The sequence below is a fragment of the Lepidochelys kempii genome, chromosome 3 (genome assembly GCF_965140265.1).
Source record: "Lepidochelys kempii isolate rLepKem1 chromosome 3, rLepKem1.hap2, whole genome shotgun sequence".
Classification (NCBI taxonomy): domain Eukaryota; kingdom Metazoa; phylum Chordata; order Testudines; family Cheloniidae; genus Lepidochelys; species Lepidochelys kempii.
The window spans coordinates 153625923-153648608 of NC_133258.1; the positions used below are offsets into that span (position 1 = coordinate 153625923).

The 22686-nt window shown below is 48.4% G+C and overlaps 1 protein-coding gene across 2 annotated transcripts in view; it reads right to left on the reverse strand.

The window, feature by feature from the left end:
- LOC140909402 (uncharacterized) overlaps positions 1 to 22686 on the reverse strand; it is a 75951-nt gene that overhangs the window by 47556 nt on the left and 5709 nt on the right. For both annotated transcript variants that reach the window (XM_073338592.1, XM_073338591.1), the window contains exons 2-3: positions 6130 to 6208; positions 1821 to 2311 (exon numbers count right to left, since the gene is read on the reverse strand). In XM_073338592.1, coding sequence (XP_073194693.1) covers positions 1821 to 2311; positions 6130 to 6208 — 570 coding nt within the window. The remainder of the gene's footprint in view (positions 1 to 1820; positions 2312 to 6129; positions 6209 to 22686) is intronic.

Consider the following 22686-nt stretch of genomic DNA (forward strand, 5'->3'; position numbering starts at 1 on the left):
CACCCATTTTCCACCTGGTGGGATTTTAAAAACTTGACACTACATCAGTGTAGGAAGAAAAGCAAATAATAAAGTGAGAGTTCAGATACTCAACACTGGAATAATATTCTAGTGAAAGAGACAGATCAAACAGGCATGAAACAGAACAGCCAGTCCTTCCAGAAGCAGGACATCTATCCAGCCCATAAATACCAAGTTTATTTATACTCAATAAGAGTCAGTGCAAGATCCAGTGATTTATATGTCTTGATCCTGCTACATTGTGAAATCAGGAGCAATGCCATTTAAGTCAATAGTTACACCTGAGTAAAACCCATACGAGTCAGTGAAAAAGTAGGCTCAAGAGTCCAAAACATTTAGAAAGGGATCCAACATTGTCTGATTTACAGAACTACATTTATTCATACAATGAGACTTAAAAACAAGACTGGGCTACCAACAATCCCTGCCTCTGAATAACTGAGCGTTGTGGGTGAACCTAAGACCTGGAAATAGTAGCTATAACTCCACTGAAGTCAACCGACTTGAATCTGGCTCTCTATAGCACAATGAACTGGCTAGCGTGGCTTTGTCCCCTCCGCCCTCTTAATGGATGGAAATCAGGACTGCTCAACTGTGTCACACAGAGTCAATACAGCTAATGGAGCCTTTACCTCAAACAAGAAGTCCTAGCTGGCCACGGATCTAAAATTCTAGAGAGGAGAAGAGGGATGGACTGATGATGCAACTGGCCTGGTTGCCGCTGAGGTAGGGGTAGTAACTCTGTACATTGCTTGACTTCATGTGAAGTTAGATTTATCAGCCTGTAATTGCCAGGATCGCCCCTGGAGCCATTTTTAAAAATTGGCATCACATTAGCTATCCTCCAGTCATCTGGTACAGAAGGTGATTTAAGTGATAGATTACATACCACAGTTAGTATTTCTTCAATTTCATATTTGAGTTCCTTCGGAACTCTTGGGTGAACACCATCTTGTCCTGGTGACGTTACTGTTTAATTTATCAATTTGTTCCAAAATCTTCTCCACTGACACCTTAATCAGGGACAGTTCCTCAGATCTGTCACTTAAAAAGATGGCTCTGGTGTGGAGATCTCCCTCACACCCTCTGCAGTGAAGACCAATGCAAAGAATTTATTTAGCTTCTCCGCAATGGCCTTGTCTTCCTTAAGTGCTCCTTTTGCATCTTAATCATCCAGTGGCCCCACTGGTTGTTTGTTAAGCTTCCTGCTTCTGGAAGTACTTAACAAATTTTTTGCTTAGTTTTTGAGTCTTTTGCTAGTTGCGCCTCAAATTCTTTTTTGGCCTGCCTAATTATATGTTTACACTTGACTTGCCAAAGTTTATGCTCCTTTCTATTTTCCTCAGTAGGATTTGACTTCCAATTTTTAAAGGATGCCTTTTCGCCTCTAACCGCTTCTTTTACTCTGTTGTTTAGCCATGGTGTCATTTTTGGTCCTCTTTTTAATTTGGGGTATACAATTCATTTGAGCTTCTATTATGGTGTTTTTTTAAAAGTTTCCATGAAGCTAGCAGGCATTTCACTCTTGTGACTGTTCCTTTTAATTTCCATGTAACTAGCCTTTTCATTTTTTTGCAGTTCCCCTTTCTGAAGTTAGATGCTGCTGTGGTGGTGTTCTTTGGTGTTTCCCTCCTGCCCCCACAAGGATGTTAAATGTAATTATATTATGGTCGCTATTACCAAGCGGGGTTCAGTTATAATCGCCTGTTAGACCAGATCCCTGTGCTCCATTGAGGACTAAATCAAGCATTGCCTCTCCCCTGTGAATTGCTGACTTTTCCTGTGTGAAGCTGACTTACCTGCTGCATTTTTTCCAGGTCAAGGCTGGGTCTGCTGACTTTGTCCCCGTAGCCTTGCCGGTGTCTCTTACAAGGCATGACTTGCTCAAAGCCGGCCCCAACACTTGTGAATATCAGAGGCCTGGAGGCTGGGTTCCGCACCAGGGGCTGGAGTCTCTTAGGAGGGGAGGCACTGAACAGCACGGGGCTGGGGCTAGCATGCAGACCATCGGCTTGTTCCACTACGGGCCGGAAGGACATGCCACACAAGTTCTTCACTTCCTCGTCACTGGAGGACGTGTTGTTGCTGTCACCGCAGCAAGAAAGCCTGCTGACCTGAGACCACTTCCGCTTCTCGGTGGCAAACTCTCGGTTGATGCGCTCCAATTCCTCTTCTGAGCTGTGGCGATCCAGGCTAGCATGGAAAAGGGCCCGGACCTTACAGCATTGATTCTCCTGGTTCTGGAGCTGATTGGTCGCAAGAGGGGTCAGTGCGCAATTCCGTCTTCTCTCTGAGGGAGGGAGGAGAAATGTGAGTGGTAGAACAGGTCTGAATCACACCTGCTATACAATCAGGCCCATTAGCTTCTGATCACCCCTCCTTGCTCCTCCAAATAATCGCCTCAATTGCTCGTTAGCATATGGCTGGAAGTCCACAGATCAGCTCAACTTTAAGCTGGCTCACTGGACCCCAGCCGGAGAACCACCAGTTGGACACAGACTGTACAGCAAGCGTATTGACACACCAGTTATTTCAGCACCTGAATCTATTAAAAAGCTGGGTCCCTATATAATGTGCTGGTTTTGTGTGTGTGAACAAGTGGATGACGTTGCCTTCCAGTGGCTGACTCTGTGAGATGATATGGGACTTAAAAGTAGTGTTATTTAAAGGAATTTTCCTGAGATTCTAACAGCTGAAGTGGTGTTTTTGAGCTACGTATGTACTACCAACCCCCCTCCAATTATTAAAGTTGCGGAACACTTCATTATTAGATCCTGTTTTCAGTGGCTTATAACTTTGCCAAACATTAACCATTTGTGCTAAAATTTTCTATGCCAGGCGTCGACCTCAGGCTGAATGTTTCCAGAAAACTTCAGCCACAATGGTCAACTGGTTTCCAAGAACAAGGCTAGGGAAAAACACATTTGTTTTGCCAGTGTTAAAAAAATTCTGCTGACCTTTTCTTTGAGAAGCTCTAGTGCCCTCGCACAGCAGGGAGTTAAAATTTGGCATGGGGAGCCCTTTATGTCAGGCATGTGCCTTTTGCCCTCCCCATAAAAATCCACCCAGATTTGCACACTCCCTCCCCCAAAAAAATGAATTCACAGAAGCTCAGCAGAGGCTTGCTAGAGTTTTGCAGCTAAATTCTCCAGAGATTTCATTGCACTGGGCCTGCTCCAGTTGAAGGCTGAGCAAGACTTCCCCTGCACTTCCAGCTGCTGTGGACCATGCCCTGGAGCTGAGAGCTCTCAATGACTCCCCTGCTGGGTCCAGACAGTGTGGAGATGGATGTTGCTTGTTCAAATGCAGAGCGGCCAAGAGCCAGACCTCAGAGTTGGGGAGCAGAAAGGAGTGAGGACAAGGAGTCTGGGAGAAGTGGAGACTGGTACTATTTGGGCAAGAAGACTGGGAGTTTCTGGGAGAAGAAACTGGGAATGGTTGGGCAAGAAGATTGATACATGGAGCCGGCAGAAGGAAAAGCGTGGGGAAGGAGATGGGGTGCAGGGAGCGGGACAAGCAGTCTGGAGGGATGACACTAAGACTTGCTGGACAGCCAGACTTGGAGGGGATGAGAAGCCAGGGGACTGGAGAGAGGGATTGGCTAGGTGAGGAGAATGGGGTGGGACAAGGAGCCAGAGCGGGGAAGAGACAGGACTGTATGGGGTAGAAGGGGTCAAGTTTGGGAGGAAATGGGCAGAAGAGTCTGGAATCCTTTCTAGAGCCTGGAATGGAACCCAAGATTCCTGAGTCTCACATTCCTCTTCTGTCAGCAAATATCTATGAAACCCACTGGCCACATGTCTCATCCCCCTCTCACGCTGGTCCACAGAGGGGACGGCAACTTGCTACAGCTGCTACCCGTTACTTTGTTAGCCCATGTGGCAGTGGTCTCACTGGTGGATCTCAAGGTTCCGCCCGGCTGCTGACCCACGTGGGTGTTAATCTGATGCCACATGATGGAATTTCTGTTTTCTCCGTTTCTTTTTAGAAAACCTATGAAATGGCACCCCCAAAACAACTTAAGTTAAAAGAACCATATGAAGGGTTGCAAAGCCAAGCTCGCAAAAGTCAAGCAGCACCAGAAGTAAGGTTGCCTGTGTTTCTTTAAGTCGGCCCCCTTGGTGTGTGCCTTATGAGATGGTCTCAATGACATGAGCATACACTATTTTTTCCACAGGACCCTGCCTCATTCAGTGCACAGGATCGACCATGCTCTGGAGATGAATCATGATTGCGTAGCGAAGGAGAGGAAGACTGTGGCCTATACAACTCCTGCCTCATATGTGGAGTGCAGGTCCAGTCACTTCAACAGAATCAGGTGTGCAGTGACCGAGGCAGGGGATTATGCAAAGAGAAGGAGTGAACTCATGATGTAGGCAGTTGAATGCCATTCTAGAGAATTGGATTCTATCCCTGCTTTTGCCATAGAGTTCTTACGTGGTGCTGGGCAAAACACTTCAACCAAACTTTTCACAGGTGGCCATGAATTGTGTGTTCCTCATCTTCTGGGTGCCTGACCTGAAAACCTGGGATCTCATCTGCAGAAGTGAGTGATCATCACAGCTGCAATTGAAGTTAATGGGAGCTGTGCTTTGGACATAGAAAGTGCTATCCAATGATAAGTTCGCTGAAAAATCAAGTATTATGTATCTCAAATGGGGCACAGGTGTGTTGGGAAAATAAATTCATTACTCTTTGTGAAGCACTCTGATACTGTTGTGATGAGCACCATAGAAAAACCAAGGAGGAAATGAATCATGTGTCTTCACAGCAAGGTTTGAAGAGTGTGCAGTAAATAATGAACACTCAACAATGATGAGAAACCAAAATATTGAAGAGCTCTCCTTCAGTGAGCATTGTACATTCTGGGCACTCAGTGAGCAATGGGTCCTGTGGAAAGAAAACAGTATGTGCTCATGTAGTTAAAAACTGTCTCATAATGCATACCCCCAAGGGGACTGATTTAATGTAGCACATGCAATCTTACTTCTAGCACTTCCTATCTTCTGAGAGCTAGACTTGGCAACATTAATCATGTTCTTTTAACGTACTTTTTTGTGAGTAACATGATATTATATAAAAACTAGGTCTGTTATCTGAAACTTATGAAGAGAAAGCATTGTCCAGTAGATAGGGCTCTGGATTGGAAGACAGAAGACTGGGTTCTAAGCTCTGCCATTGACCTGCCCTGAGACCTTCTCCTCCCTGAGCTACTGTTTCCCTGCCCTTAACAGGAGGTTAATGATACTTAGGGCTTGTCTCCACAAGGACTCTCAATTGAATTAACTAAAGGTGTAAAGTTAAAGTGCATGAACCCCACCCTGCCACGTGGATAGCCTCATTCAGAAGTAAAGAGGAATTAGTTCACTTTTTCTTCACTCCTTTTAAAGGAGGATTAAGAGCTTTGTCTACACTTGAAATCCTACAGTACACAGCCACACCACTGCAACTGCGCCACTGTGCACTTCAGTGTAGACACTACCAATGCCGACGGGAGAGGTTTTCCCATTGCTGTCATTATTCCACCTCCCCGAGAGGCAGTAGGTAGGTCCCTGTGCAGACAAACCCTTAGAGAACAGCTTACAGAACTGCGGCCTTGGTCCTGCAAACACTTGCACAATTTCATTGATGTGAGTAGTCCCATTGACTTTAAGGCTGCTTTGTCTTACTCCAGGGACTGAGAAGGTCTATGCATGGTCTCAGAATCTGTGGGTGCAAGACTGGCTTAAAGCCACTCGAACAGAACAACTGAAATTAGTCCAATTGTGTACTTGTACACTGGCTGGGACCTGTTCATGTACAGGGAGCTTAAAAAGAATCCTTTCTATTGATACCCTTGTGAGCTGCTGTTTACAACCCCTGCTGATTCCAGCAGTCCCATAGGGCTTCCTGAGCAAAGGTTGTCAAGCTAAGGAGGATGTGCATGGAGATGGGAGCATACGCAAAGCATCCACTAGGGAGATGCGGGCAGGACAGTAGAACTGGCTGTGGTGCAGGAGGGATAATATGAACTGGAAGGCAGGTCTCCTTCAGGGCAGAGGGTCAAGGCAAAATGCACTTCCACCATGGCAGCCCTGATTTATCTTCTTGATTCCCTTGTCCCTTTACCTCTGTCGATCTGAGCAAGCTCCTGGTTCTCTCCCTCAGAGTCGTCACTGTCCTCCTCATCACTTGGGGGATAGGAGATCTAGGCAACAAGTCAGAAAGGGAAGGTTTCATTGTTGGTATTAAACATCTGATGCCCCCTGCACCGCTGCTGCCCACACCCACTTCCCCAACTTCTCCCACTCATACCCTACACCCACTCACCCCCATGAACCACAATCACGCTGCCACCATACAGACACTCTGCGTAAACATCCTCCTTTCTTCCCAACCTCAACTCCACCCCCACCCACAAGTACCCAGCTACCGAAACCCAGTACAAATGCACACCACCTGCTTCCACCTCACCTCCCCATGTTCCCGTAACACAAACACATCTCCTCCTCCCAATCCCCCCAAACACACACACCCTGTAACCACCACAACCTGTCTCCACATCCACCCCACATGTACGCCCACTTCCCCAACTCCTCCCCACCAACACAGACACCATGCTGCTACCAACTCCCCCCCCAAACACACACACATCCTGTCAACAACCACACCATCTTACAAACCACACACATGGCCCTACACCAATCACCCAACGTACGCACCCACCCTCTCCTTCTAGGAACACATGAACCACCTAAGAACATACATGCCATGCCACACTTTCTGGAAGAGTCCAGTGAAATTTACCAGGGATGATATAAATTAGATCCTATAGAAATGTCGTAGGGCTGTCTAAAATTTACTCTCAAAAGCCTATGGAATATGACAGAAAGATTCTTTCTATAGGCCTTTTAGAACCACCTCCCAAAATTTTATAACAAATTAAATCCTATAGGACAGATGAAAAAGATCTTTAGAAAGGTTCTCATTTGCTATTATGCTCTATAACAGTGGTTCTCAAAGCCAGTCCGCTGTCTGTTCAGGGAAAGCCCCTGGCAGGCTGGGCTGGTTTGTCTACCTGCCGCGTCCGCAGGTTCGGCCGATTGCGGCTCCCACTGGCCGCAGTTCACCACTCCAACCCAATGGGGGCTGCGGGAAGGGTGGCCAGCACGTCCCTTGGCCCGCACCACTTCCCGCAGCCCCCATTGGCCTGGAGCGGCGAACTGCGGGCAGTGGGAGCCGTGATCGGCCGAACCTGCGGACGCGGCAGGTAAACAAACCAGTCCGGCCCGCCAGGGGCTTTCCCTGAACAAGCAGTGGACTGGCTTTGAGAACCACTGGTCTATAGACTCTTCCATAAAGGACCTTACACTTGGCCATGCAGCATATACACCTTTTTCTCCAAAGCCAAAACACCCACAATGCCCCTTTCCTACAGGCACACGTGCCATGCCACCACACGCCCACAAATGCACATGACCTGCCACCACTCAACCCACACAAACACCCCACCATTAGGCTTTCCCCACTAGCAGTGACTTGATTTAGCAGCCACTCTGACTGGTGCTAAATGTTCTAGGTATATTTGGAATAGACATTTCAAGCTGCTGACAATTCCAGATATACCTGGATTTGGACAACCAATGAGCCTGAACCAAAACCCCATATCCAAGCACCTACTAACATGAGGGGTATGGGTTTGTTTGGAATTTTTTAATCTAAATTTGGTGGCTGGCCCCTGTGCCTGAGATGGACTGAAGCAGAGCCCCGGATCAAATTGCCGCAGCTTGCGTCCCATTCTAGATAGAACACATCTGACATTCTGCTGAACATTCCACATATAGCTGGGGAAAACACACCTATTGTGTTGCCAAATGTGCTGATACGCCTATGGAGGCTGTGCCTGCAACACTGCTGAATGTGGCACACATCGGTATTACCATAGTGCTCAGACCTGATATCCAGCTAGCCCGTATCCCATCTCTGCTAGTGGCCAGCACCAGATGTTTCAGAAGAAGATGCAAGAATCCCAAGAAAGCCCACGTAATGGACAATTTTGGAATAAACTGCCTGTAGAATTTTCTTTGTAATCCCAGGCAATTAGTGGTTGCCCAAAGCATACAATTTTCTATCTCCCATACATTTTTAATCATGCCTAAAATAACTGCATGTTCCTATTATTCATCTAATTATCAACATCTTTTTCTGAATCCTGCTAGACTCTTGGCCCTCAACAGTATCCTGTGGCAATGAGTCTCACAGGTTAATTATGAGTTGTGTATGGGGGAGGGGGAGAAAAGATCCTTCCTTTAAAAGTTTTTAATAGGCTGCCTTTTAAATTGCATGGTGATCCAGTTAGAATGCACACATGATGTTGATACACATCCATCTTCTCATACTCCACTGGTCCCCAGGAAATATCACAGGAGTGACACAGCCCAACAGGTTCACGCAGGACTAGCAGTGAAGAAGAAAATTCACTTCACTGGGGCCATATGTGGAAAAAACAAATAAGAGGAGTGGAGAAGGTCTACAGCTGGCACCCAACACAGGCACGGCAGCTGTATCAACCCAACCACCATCCTGCAGTCTGATGTAAGTGGACATTGGCAAGTATTCCCTACATCCCTTCACATTTGCTTCTCACCCTCCTGTATTTGCAATGCCCTGCTAGAAACTGGAAGTTATTTTCCTTCCTGGGCGGTTTGATAATTTCCCACTACTACTTGTCAAACCATAAAACTGCAGGAGCTGGATTTTCGTGAGCTTGGCATGCTGCTGAAGTTAATGCGGTTGCTTGTTTCTCCACAGCAGCTAAGATTATATTGTGCGCGTGCATGCCATGGAGTATGAAGTCCTCCAATTGTCCACAGAGCTGATACAATATGTTGCTATTATTTGTATTACAGCAGGGCCCAGAGGCTCCAACTGAGACTGAAGCCCCACTGTGGGACACGCTATACAAACACACAGTGGGCTTCTCTTCAATGCAGAGTTAACAACTTGCAACTCGATTGCTGGCCCTAACTTGAGTTCTGTCCACACACACTGAACTCAGTTGTGGTTGCTGTTAACTCAAGCTGGCTGGCTTAGCAAGGGGGATAGGCTAAAACTTGTCAGCTGCTAACATGTCCACTCTGCAATATGGAAGCAGGTTACCTCCTCGAGCATCGCTACTCCTCCAGTGCCTTCCCACAATGCCCCATGTGCCCAGAAAGGGCAGACAAGTTCTCCCACAATGCCCTGGGAAAGAATACACAGAGCGGCTCAGCTTACTGTAGTGCTAAGAAGCATGGGATATGTCGGGTTGCCAACTTTGGTTGGTTGAATTCCTGGAGATTTCATCATATGACATTATCTTTAATTAAAGATTGGTCTTTATTTCCTGGAGACTCCAGGACAATCCTTGAGGGCTGGCAACCCTAGGGACATGCCCTCAGAAGTCTCAGCATGCCACTCACCGTGGCAGCTGGAGTGTCATTTCACGTTATGACTGCTCTCGCTCAAGCTGAGTAACTCCAGTGGAGATAACGAGTTAACACTTCAGTGAAGGCATGCCCAGCAAGAGATGGTCCCTACCCCAAAGAGCGTACTCTGTGCTTTTAACGATGATTAGAATGGAAAAACTGAGCCCGTGGCAGTAATACCACGGGAGTGCCCATAAGTGTTCCCATACTCTGGTACAGAGAGCAGAGTGATATAAATGCCCACATGGATAGATGTGGCTTCTAGCATCCGTATAACTATTTATCATACTGAGACAAATAGGTTTTTAGCACTAGCCACGCGACAATAAGCTATGCTCCGTTCTACCTCACATGGCATTCACAAAACCACCAAGTGAGGTCTAATTCCAGAATCACAGCAATTAGAGATGGAAAATACCTACTGTCATAAATATAAAGGGAAGGGTAACAACCTTCCTGTATACAGTACTATAAAATCCCTCCTGGCCAGAGGCACAAAATCCTTTCACCTGTGAAGGGTTAAGAAGGAAGAAGCTCAGGTAACCTGGCTGGCACCTGACCAAAAGGACCAATAAGTGGACAAGATACTTTCAAATCTGGGGTTGGGGGGTTTAAGGTTTTGGTCTGTCTGTTCTGTGTGCTTGCCGGACACAGATCAAGGAAGCAAGTAATCCAACTCCATTCGAATTAGTAAGTACTAGCAAGGGAATGTGTTAGCTTATTTTTGTTTTGGCTTGTGATTTTCTCTGTGCTGAGAGGAAAGTGTATTCCTGGTTTTCTTTCTGTAACTTTAAAGTTTGGCCCAGAGGGAAATCCTCTGTGGTTTTGAATCTGATTGCCCTGTAAGATTATCTTCCATTCTAATTTTACAGAGGTGCTTCTTTTACCTTGTTTCTTTTAGAATCTGATTGGGATTTTTTTTAGTGTCCTAAAAAACCTCAAGGTTGGTCTGTGCTCATCCTGTTTATTCTCAAGCCACCCCAGGAAAGGGGGTGTAGAGGCTTGGGGGGATATTAGAGGGGGGGAGTAGGAACTCCAAGTGGTCCGTTCCCTGATTCTTAGTTAAATCACTTGGTGGTGGCAGCGCACACTCCAAGGGCAAAGAATTTGTGCCTTGGGGAAGTTTTAACCTAAGCTGGTAGAAATAAGCTTAGGGGGTCTTTCATGCAGGTCCCCACATCTGTACCCTAGAGTTCAGAGTGGGGAGGGAACCCTGGCACCTACTAAGTCATCCTATCTCTCCCCCAGCACTTCCCTGGGGAAGCCATTGCACCATCCAACAGATCTTACCAGTAGAATATGTCACCTGATACTCAGTCCAGACTTTTCCTTTGTTCAATTACATCCCAATACTCTTATTATAGTTAGACCCCTAGAGACCACACTTAAGAGTTACTCTCCCTTTTTGGTCTTTCCACCTTACAACTATCTGCAGACAACTATCATGCATCTCCATAGTTGTTACTTAACCACGCTAAACCTGTGTGTGAAACTAGCAGGAATGGGGGTCTCCAGTTCACACACACACATACATCTGAATGTTCCCAAGCCACAGGTCATGGGGTGGAGCACGAGGGCCAAATGTGTATATAATGTCTGCATGCATGTGTGTAACCTGGGACAAATATATACCACCCTCGCTGGGCGTCTCCAAGAGGCAATACTTCCCCCTTTCGCAAGCACAGAGTCTGAGTGTAGCAAAGCCTTTTAATAACAGAGAGAAACAATGTGGCATTATGTTGGGGAAACACCACCAACAGGATTCGTAACACAACCCATGAGCAAAAAACCCACCCCAAGCAAATAGAGCCACCGTCCCACCCAGGCGAAGGGGGAAAGGACAATTCTTCTGCTACCAATGTGGTCAGGATGGACACAGTGTTACCAAGTGCCGTAATGAAGAAAATCCCTCCTTAGTGTATGGAAAGCTGAGGATCAGTTGGGAAAGATCCGGTAGCTGCCAGAGGGTCTGGGGACGGGGACCACCTGCAGGATTTGAAGATTCCCCCAGAAAAGACTGTCCAGGCGGGATTCCCACAGGACTGATAGGGCCTCAAGCAGAGGTCACGGTGAGCATTGAAGGGGTGGAGTGTAAAGCAGTGCTTGACACTGGATCTCAAGTGACTATTATATTTCAGTCATTCTACCAACAGATGCTTAGGCACCTGCCTATACAGCCACTGACTAGCCTTGGCCTATGTGGCCTCAGCATGGATGAATACCCCTACCAAGGGTATGTCATAGTGCACCTGGAATTCCCAGAGGAGGTGGCTGGGGTAAGAGAAGAGGTAGACACAGCTGCCTTAATATGCCCTGATCCTAAAGGGACCTGTGTCTGTGTCTATGCTGATAGGGACCAACTTCAGCCTCTTCAAGGTACTCGCGGATTACTGCAGAAGACGGGCTGGGGACCAGTACCTGAATACCTTGATGATCCATATGCTTTGTGCTGAAGCCTATAGCAAAATTGAGAGCACTAAAAGGGAGACATCTGAGCTACTGATTAGGGCACTGAAGTACGCGGGCACAACCCCCTTCGTAGTGCCTGCAAGGACGGAGCAAGAAGTGCTTGTCATGAGTACCTGGCTGAAAGGCAGTAAAGGGACGTTAGCAACGATAGAGCAGCCAGTGGGAGGAAAGCTCCTGGAAGGAGTGCTGGTCCCCAGTGGAGTCATAACCCTGCCTGCTGAAGCCCAAGACAAGGTGACTATACTGATAGCTAATGAAACGAGTCGTGCTGTTGTTGTGAAGCAAGGACAAAAGATAGCAGACCTCTTTGAGCCTGAGTCGATTGTAAAACCCCAGTGTGAAACTCAAGTTCCGGCAATAGACCCAGCAAAGTTTGACTTTGGAGATTCACCAGTGTCTGGAGAGTGGAAAGATCACCTGAGGAAGAAACTTTGTGAAAGATCCAAAGTATTCTCACTGCATGAGTGGGATGTGGGATGTGCAAAAGGTATAGAGCACAACATCAGACTACATGACTCTTGACCTTTCAGGGAGAGATCTAGGAAGATTGCTCTCTCTGAGATGGAAGATGTGCGACATCATCTTCAGGAGCTGGCTGCAAATGGCATCATTACAGAGTCCCGCAGCCCATACGCCTCACCCATTGTGGTGGTCCGTAAAAAGAATGGGAAAATCCGGATGTGTATTGACTACTGCACCCTAAACAGCCATACTGTGGTTGATCAGTACATTATGCCTCGAGTCCAAGATGCTTTAGACTGTTTGCTGGGAAGCCAGTGGTTCTCTGTGTCGGATCTTTGAAGTGGATACCAGATCCCTCTGGAAGAAGAAGATAAGGAGAAGACAGCCTTCATCTGCCCATTAGGGTTTTATCAGTTCAAACGCATGCCCCAAGGGATTTCTGGAGCACCTGCCACATTTCAACGTCTCATGGAGAAAGTTGTGGGAGACATGAATTTACTGCAAGTGTTGGTTTATTTGGATGACTTGATTGTGTTTGGAAGAACCTTAGAGGAGCATGAAGAAAGACTTCTTAAAGTGCTTGATAGGTTGGAGGATTATGATCTGAAGCTTTCAACTGACAAATGCCATTTCTGCAGAACCTCAGTAAAGTCTGTGGGTCACATCGTGTCCCAAGAAGGTGCGAGTACTGAACCCGATAAAATAGAAGCACTCACTACATGGCCATGTCCAAGTAACTACAGAGAACTCAAGACCTTTCTTGGATTTAGTGGCTACTACCGCAGATTTGTGAAAAACCATGCTACGATTGTAAAGCCTCTGAATGATCTTACCAGGGGATACCAGTCCAGCAAGAACAAATCTAAGAACAAGAATAAGGGGAGGTCCCCATAGCCTCCTGTGCAGCAACACTATGGCCCCTTCGAACCATTTGGGCCACGGTGGGATGAGAGATGTGAAAGGGCTTTTCAAGAAATCATTACTTGCCTAACTCATGCTCCAGTCCTAGTCTTTGCTGACCCAAGCAAACCGTTTATCCTGCATACTAATGCCAGTTTGGAGGGTCTGGGAGCAGTCCTGTACCAGGAAGTGGAAGGCAAACATAAACCCGTAGCCTTTGCCAGTCGAGGATTGTCTGATAGTGAAACTCGCTATCCCACCCACAAGCTGGAATTCTTGGCCTTGAAATGGGCCATCACTGAGAAATTTCAAGACTACTTGTATGGTGCTCAGTTCCAGGTGTGGACAGACAACAATCCGCTGACTTATCCACAAGTGCTAATCCACAAGTGCTAAGCTGGATGCTACAGGGCAGAGATGGGTGGCTGCCTTGGCTAGCTATGAGTTCAGCATTCAATACCGATCAGGGAGAAGCAATGTAGATGCAGATGCATTGTCCAGGCGTCCGCAGGCACCAGAAGTTGCTGTGATATCCACAGATGGAGTGAGAGCTATTTGCAGTGTGAGTTGCCGAGAGCCAGAGGCCCGTGAGAGCCTTCATGGATGTGTTGCAGAAGCTTTGGGCCTGCCCCCTGAATGCGTGCCTTCTGCTTCAGTGAACTATATTGCATTGGACCAATCTCCCTTGCCCATGCTCAATGCAGCTGACTGGCAAGAAGCCCAGCTGCAAGATATTGACATTCATGATACACTACTGGCCAAAAGGGAGGGGCGAAGCCCAGCTGCGGTTGTCCCATCTAACCCGGAGGGTAAACTACTATTGAGAGAATGGACCAAACTAAAACTGATCCAGGGAGTGCTACACCGAATGACCACCGACCTTTTACAAAAGTAACAAGCACAACTAGTGCTGCCAAAAGAGTACAGAGCCCTGGCCATGAGGGCCCTGCATGATGACTTTGGGCATTTAGGGATGGAGAGGACCCTGGAACTTATTCGTAGTAGGTTCTATTGGCCCCAGATGGCTGAAGATGTTCACAAGAAATGTGAGACTTGCGCTCGATGTGTTCAAAGGAAAACTCTGCCCACGAGGGCTGCATATCTCAAGAACATCACCAGCAACAAACCTTTGGAACTGGTATGCATTGATTTCTTGTCTTTAGAGGTAGACAGGAGGAATGTTGGGAACATTCTAGTAGTGACTGACCATTTTACACGGTATGCGCAGGCATATCCCACAGGTGATCAGAGGGCCACCGCCGTCGCTTGAGTATTCAGGGACAAATATTTCTCAGTCTATGGATTCCCAGCCCAGATACACTCGGATCAGGGGCGGGACTTTCAGAGTCACCTTCTGAAGGAGGTGCTGAGGATAGCGGGAATTAAAAAGTCTAGGACAACATCTTATCACCCACAAGGTGTTCCTCAGCCAGAGAGGTTCAATAGAACCCTGTTAGATATGTTGGGGACTTTGCAATCAGAATCAGAGCAGAAAACAACCTGGAGCCAACATGTCGCATTTCTGGTGCATGCCTACAACGCCACAAAGAACGATGCTACAGGAATCACCCCATATCTCTTGATGTTTGGGCGAGAACCAAGATTACCCATAGACTTGTGCTTTGGTGCATCAGAGGATGGAGATAGTTATGAAACTCATCAGCAATATGTATCCCAACTAAGGGAAAAGCTGCGGGATGCCTATCACTTAGCTTCATCTGCGGCTCGGAAGAACATAGACCGCAACAAACATCGATATGATGCTAGGGTACGTTTGCAGGAGCTCCAGCAGGGGACAGAGTCCTGCTGCGGAATTTGGGTATTGCTGGCAAACACAAGATAGCTGACAGATGGAAGGCAATACCTTACCTGGTGATGGAAAAACTGGGAGACCTGCCGGTCTACAAGATCAAACCTGAAGAGGGTCCAGGGCAAATAAAGACAGTGCATAGAAACCTTTTGCTCCCTGTGGGGGAATTGGTAGGCACCCCTTATGAGATGGACCACAACAGGGCAACCGGGCAGGATAAAGGTGCTAGACCAAAGCCACCATCCAACACGGACAGCGGGCCCCCTGCAGCTAACCTACCCCTATTCAGCACATCTGAGAGTGAGTCTGAGGAGGAAGACACAACCATGGTGTATCCTGGAATGGAGACAAGATTTCAGTCTCGATCAGCTGAACCAAGAGAGATCTCCCCCTCCTCCGCCCTAAACCCCATAGGAGAGGTATTTAGGCCTGTTACTGGCACCCCTGTGGCACCGATGGGACCCGCCTGTGATGATGCACACAGATTATTGGACAGTGGAGACATCCAGGGGGAGGGGGCCCTAGTCACGTTGGACCTTCCATGGTCAGAACTGGAAATGCAGGGACCTATACCAGTAGCCGAGGGATCCTCAAAGGAAACCTCTCCAACCGTTGCTCAAGAAGATGTCCTGCCTACCCCTGCAACAGAAATTCTCAATAGACGAGATAGGGTAATAAGACCAGTAAAACGGTTAACGGCTGGAACGGCTCATGGGACGGCTGGCAGAACAGAGCGGCTGGTGGAGTGGAGCAGTTTGTGGGATGTCTGGAGTAGCTCATGGGGCGGCTGGCAGAGCAGAGCAATTCGTGGGACGGCTGGGGGAGCGGAGTCCTATGGAGAGGTGGGGCAATCGGCTTTGGACCACGTAAGGTGCCCCCTAAACCCCTCCCATCTCCACCCAGGTTGGGAGGTAAAACTCTGCAGATAAACTTTTGAACTCTGGGACTGCACTGACCAGGGACAGACTTTTGGGGTGTTGGACTTTTGGGACTTTGGGTGATTTTGGGTTGCTGGACTCAAGAACCAAAGGGAAAGGACACACCCTAATTTGCTTGGGGTGGGTTGTTTGTTCATGGGTTGTGTTATGAATCCTGTTGGTGGTGTTTCCCCAACATAATGCCACATTGTTTCTCTGTTATTAAAAGGGTTTGCTACGCAAACTGCTCCGCAATACATCTTCAGGCTACCCCACTACTTAACACAACACTCAGTGATTTCAGCTTGTAATAGTAGAGCCTCAGTGCTGGTGCACCATTGGCCCAAAGTGAATTCAGCTCAACAGCCTATAACTAGATTCCTCATAGAATCAAAATTAGCTCTGATATTCCACAGTAGAGAGAGGAGGAAGTGCAATTAGCATGTAATACCCTCCCCATAGGGCCCATACCACCCAGTATTAATACCTATCCCCAACCTCTCTCCATTCACTGGGTTTTGGAACCCATGACCCTTGTCTAGTGAGTGCTGCTTAGTTGATGGTGAGTCCCTCCATCATAACAAAAGGCCAAGTACAGTTCCACTGTCCTTGATTCACATAATCAGGATAATAACAGTTTATTCCTGCCCCAATAACAGAGAAACTGGGGCTCCTACAGCAGCCAAAGTGACAATCTAGGCGGGGTGGGTGTGCCTATGCAAATGAGACCAGCCCCTGAAGTTCTTTTCCACAACCCACCATGACTCGCCACCAGATGTCAGGGTAGAGCTCATCCTGACTCTGCTTACATGTGAATGGCAGTTCATCGGCGCACATGTGAGACAATGCAAGCCAGTATATCTGGAAGCATGTCTGGGTGCAAGTATAGATGTGTGGCTGTTGTCTGTGCACGGGAGCACCAGGGAGTGAGAGCAAAGGTATGTGCTTTGGTGCATCCATGCAAGTGTTTGAACGAGTGGTTGTGTTCGCCTCTCGGTGCTAGCAACATTCATCTCTGCGCGCAAACGTGCGTGTGACAACATTGCTGAGCATGCATGACTGCGTTCAGGACAGAGAGGCTGGGAACGTATGCGACTGCACGACGCACACGTGTGCTGAATCAGAGATCTGCTCCTGCTGTTTCCAGGACTCCCCATGACGCACATATCATCTCAGGGGGAAGCTGGAGCTGTGTAAATACATTTATGAAACAAACCATCATCGTGGCTGGAAGGGCAGGGGATTAACTGCAAATCATCCTCAATCTCGCTCATTCACTCTCCCCCTTCAAGCTGGAAAACTCCTGCCTTTCCTCAAGCAGCAGCTTGTTCCATCCAAACTGGTGACATTAAGTGTCTGAGGCAGCTGGTCTCACCCCGGACACACCTAGGAAAGCAGGCCACTTCTCAAACGCTGGCTTCCTAGGATAGTTACCGCTGTGCTTCAGAATACAGAGCTCCTTGCTGCACGGGCTTAGCTCAGCCCTGACTCTCCAGAGAGCACCTCATCTACTACTAAATGAAGGCCCAGATCATGCGTGCCCTGTAGAGAGACTTAACTGAGCTAGTCTCAGTGGTTGCAGTGGGCAAAGACAAACCTGTCGGAGAGAGACAAAAGCCCCAGCCCTGTTGCTGATTACATAGCTGGGGAGAACTCATTCCTGCCCCCTCCCCCCTTGGATTTCAGACAAGGGGCTCGGATCAGCTCTCACTTCATTCAAAATGGTTTGCCCAACCATACTGCGGTGTCTCCAGCAGACTTTACAGTGATAGGCATCCTACAAACCCCACAGACAGACTGGGCCCCTGGTGCTGGCTCGCTTCCTTCCCCACTGCGAGGCTGAATTGAGAGACTGTTACAATTTGCTAAATATGTTCCCAGTATTCTTTTTACAGGTAAGCGGTGGCTGTAGTTTCCACTGAGATGTTACAGGCTCATGAATGGGAGGAGGCAGTCAGCATGATCGCGAAGAGGAGGAGAAGTGTCCACAAGAGCTGCATTCCGCCTTAAGAGATGGGCAGGCGCTGGGTCGGGCACTTAGAAGGGGGCCCACGGCGAGACGGAGCACGGGGTGAAAAGTACAGCCACCCTGGAGCCATAAAGCCTTCAAATTCCTCCTGGCCTGCTGGGCATTTTCTGCTGTGCAGGGTGAATGCCGCTGAATACCACCGAGGTCCTGCCGGCAAAGACAAGGCCTGCCCTTCCTGCCAGACAGCAGAAAGGTATGGGTCCAGTACTGTAGGGTTCCTATGCCTTGGAACGCCCAACCGCAGAGGTAACTAGTGAATTTGCAGGCGGTGAGGGGCAGGGGCGTTGTCTCCTCAAACCAATCATACGTTGTTAGCCTAAAGGGCCGGTAGAGTCTAGCAATTTATTGTGAGGAGGAGGAAAATTGTGTGATTCCCTGATTCTAGTCTTGCCTTTTTCAGTCAAACATCCCATCCCACATCTCACCCTCCAAGACAAGTATCTGGCCTCCAACAAGCTTCTTCCATAAGAAGACACACACACCCCGAATCCAGCCTGGAGCAAACACCCCTGCCACAGCCTCACCTTGGTCAGCAGTTAACCACACATGACACTGCCGCACAGTAAGTCTCTCTCCACTTTTGGGTCTCAAAGCTCATGGCTTTGCTGATGTGGTCAAAAGATTTCTGGGAGCAGCACAGGAGGGCACAGGGCCGGGCGGGGAGGGGGTTAGTGGAGGAAGGAACTTGCAGAAAGTTGCCGCACGCACTTAGCAGAGGGAATAAGTTAGGGAGAAGGGAAAGGGAAGTGAAGATTGGGAGGGAGTGATACCTATTCACAATAGTGTCCGCAGCTCGTGCAGCTACGGGTGGGGTGGGGGGATGGGTGCTGCCTACAGCGGTCCCATCCCCAGATCCATCCAAGGTCAGAGAGGAAGCTGAGGAAGCCGTAGGACTTTAAATGCACATGCCTCCCAATGGAAATGCGTTGTAAGGGGCAGCACAGATGTTTCAGGCAACCCAGATAAATCCCAGTTTAACCCTTTCGGGGCCAGTGGATCTAAGTGCCCCATCCCCTCGGGATGTACGTCATGCACATTGCATGCGTTTCACCGCCAAGGGAGCCAAGAGCGAAGGACCTTGCCGCTCAGGGTCAGACCTTGGCTTCACCTGCTCAAATGTCTCCTCAGTAAATCTCAGAGCTTGTTAGCAGTTCTGGTGCCCACAATCTCAGATCACGGGAGATGCTGCTGGCAGAAATCAGGACCACCCAGAAATGTGGCGTGACCCTGAGTGCTTTGGATCCTTTCGAACCAGGCAGCAGATTTTCCCCAGGTCCTCCCGTTTTGGAGAATTTGATCTTGCAGCACAAGAACCAGGCGGCAGGGCTTCCTCCCCATCACACACATGATCCGGTCCAGTGGTAACAGGCCAGCACACCTGAGCCTCTGCATGATTGTGTTACACGGCAATCCAGTGATGCCCCAAACAGAAACTGGGATTGCTTTTACCCTTGCAGGTTAGACTCATGCAATTCAAGATGAGTAGCAACCCAGCTAGCCAACCTGGTGGCCAATGCAATACACTGTGCATTGAGCCGGAGCCCTGTGCTCGTCTTCTCGCTCACTCAGGCTAGCAGAGGGCAGGGAAAGCTGTGGCACCGGAAAAAAAATTGCTCAGTCTCTGGATGAGAGGAGGCAAAAAGAGTGGGAGGGAGCTGCATTGCTCTACAGTGACCCCTGCAGGCTGATGGAGGAATGTCACCGACAGGTTTCCCAAGAGAGAACTGTCCAATCCGAACCAGCTGAAGTGGCCTCTGTTACCCAAAAATATATACACAGAAGGTGTTGATCTCTCGGTCTGTCAGCTGGGCTCACCCTCGCACGCACACATCTGGCAGCAGCACAGCTCCCTAAAAGCCACTGGCCATGGTGCCAACAGCAATATTAATTCTTAGTTGCCTCACTGTCTTGTTTATCTCCTCCAAATAACAAATCTGACTTTAGACAAACGTCTGGAACAAACACGTTGTTTCATATGTAATAGGTGAAAGGGCAAAGGAGGATTTCTTTTCCCCCCAGCTCAACTGCAGACCCTTTCCCACCAAATTGCTGTATCTGGCTGGCAGGCTGGCACTCCCATATCGAGAGAGGAAATTCCCCATTCAAAGGTCTCCTCTTCTACCTCATGCCCATGTACGCAACTGCAAGCTATGACCTCCAACACAGATAAGAGAAATCATCACTCAGACGAACCCACTCCAGCCTGAAAAGGACAGAGATGCCAAACTTGCTCTGGGACTTTTAAGGATGGGGGGAAAAAAATAAGGAGGAACTAGGAAGGTCGCTTGGACCAGCGACAAGGGCCAAATGTGCAAAGCCACACCCAGATAGAGGGCTTTGGGTAGCACCTTGAACGCTTGTGGTGCATTTTAGACACACTTCTGTGCATGTTTGCTGCTGCCTGGGATCCGGGAAGGGAACCCAGCTCAAAATGGACCATAAACCAGAGCAAGTGGACCAAACTATTTTCACTGAAATTCAAAAAGTAAATGAATAGTGTTACAATGAAGGTAAAGTATATTAGGATTTTTTTAATTTTTAGATTCAATAAACTCAAGGATTAGTAAATATAGGGACAAACCCTGAGGTCCCTTCTTGACCCACAGCTAAGGACATTTCTTTTTTAAAACTACAGGTTAGATCTTTATCAGATATAAATCAGTGTCATTTCACTGGCTTCTCACTTCTAGTTACACAAGGCTCACACTGTGTGATATTTTTCTTAAATCCCCAGTTTCTGAAGTCAAGAGATTATATGAAAATCTCAGCTTTCAGGTTTTTTGTTTATTTAAGTTTCTAGCCCTCGTGACTGAGGAGAAAAGCTGGCAAATGTGAGTCCTAAAAGTTCAAAACCCATAAGCACCCCCAAATTTGTTCAAGGTCTCATGATTTTTAAGCCAATTTCATGTCTTTTGGCAACCTCCTGAGTCATGATTTTGAATGGCTGTGGGTTGGCAATACTGTAATATGGATCAACTAAGGATCTCATTTTAACCTGCTGGTGTAATTTTAGGCCCCAGTTCCACTAGGTATTTAAGTATATGTTTAACTTTAAGCACATTAACAGTTCATTTTAAATCAGTAGGTGTACTTACATGCTTAAAATTAGGCACATTGCTTAAAAGTACCTTGCTAAATTGGGTCCTTAGTTATTGCTCGACTCCCCAAAAATGCTACATAAGATTGAAACTAACCAAAATAGCATAAAGCCGCGAACAGTGATGAGGAAAGGAAAATGTCTTCAGTTCAGATTTTTAAACGGAGCCTGACGATCTTAAGGGAATGAATTCTTTGTGATGGGAAGAACTAAACAGGCATGAGCAGCAAGCAGAAAGGGATGGGGGAAATAGCCTCCTAAGGAGACAGGGATGAAAATAAATTCCATTGAGCAAGACTTTCATCAGCTGAATGAGCAATCTGGTAGGAGGCCAGTGGATAGATGGAGCACACAACTGCAGCAGCAGCAGAAAAATCAGAAAGCCAATACTCTGCCCTGACGAATAATAATCATGAGCACTTATGCAGTGCTTTGTAAGGGAACCCATTCAGCATTAGTAATGAGCTAGATGGTAAATACTATTTTCCTCATCTTACAAATGGGGAAACAGAGAGAGAGAGGGGCCAAATTCAGACCTGGTAAATGGCTAGAGCGGTTAAGTGGCGTGCCCATGGCAATACAGAGTAATGAGTCAGAGCAGGGTCAGAAGTCCCTGTCTGCCAGTCCCATGTTTAGCCCACTCGACCAGTGGTTCACCTTTTTCATCCAGGGCTCAAAATCCGTCCATGGCTTCTTGTCAGGACCCATCGAAAGCCCAGAGGGTCATGGCAGAATCCCGTAGATGATTCTGGAGGCAGACACCGGGGGAAATAATTGAAGGAGTGAGGGGGCTGATGAGGAGACTTCTCTATTGATTAGACCAGAGGTGGGCAAACTACGGCCTGTGGGCCACATCTGGCCCGCAGGACCCTCCTGCCAAGCCCCTGAGCTCCTGGCCCAGGAGGCTCACCCCCGGCCCCTCCCCTGCTGTTCCTCCGTCCCCCGCAGCCTCAGCTTATTGCTCCGCCGGCACAATGCTCTGGGCGGCAGGGCTGCAAGCTCCTGGGGCAGCTCAGCTGCAGAGCCCAGCCTGACCCGGTGCTCTGTGCTGCACGGCGTGGCTGCCTGTCCTGGTGCAGCCGCACTGCCAGCCACCAGTGCTCCAGGCAGCACGGTAAGGGGGCAGGGAGCGGTGCGGGGGGTGAGGGTGAGGTTGGATAGAAGGCAGGGGAGTTCAGTGGATGATCAGGGGTCGAGGATGTGGATAGGGGCCAGGGTGGTCAGAGGGTGGGGAACAGGGGGGTTGAATGGGAGCAGGGGTCCCGGGGGGGACAGTCGGGAATGAGAGGAGGGGTTGGATGGGGCAGTGGGGGGCAGTTAGGGGCGGGGTGTTCAGGGACAGTCAGGGAGAAGGGGTGGTTGGATGAGGCAGGGGTCCTGGGGGGGCACAGTCAGGAAGAAGAGGGGGGTTGGATGGTGCAGGAGGTCCGGGGGTGGTCAGGGGACAGAGAGCAGGGGAGGGTGGATGGTGCAGAGTTCGCCGAGGGGCCATCAGAGGGCTAGAAGCAGGAGGGGTCAGATAGTGGGCGGGGGGC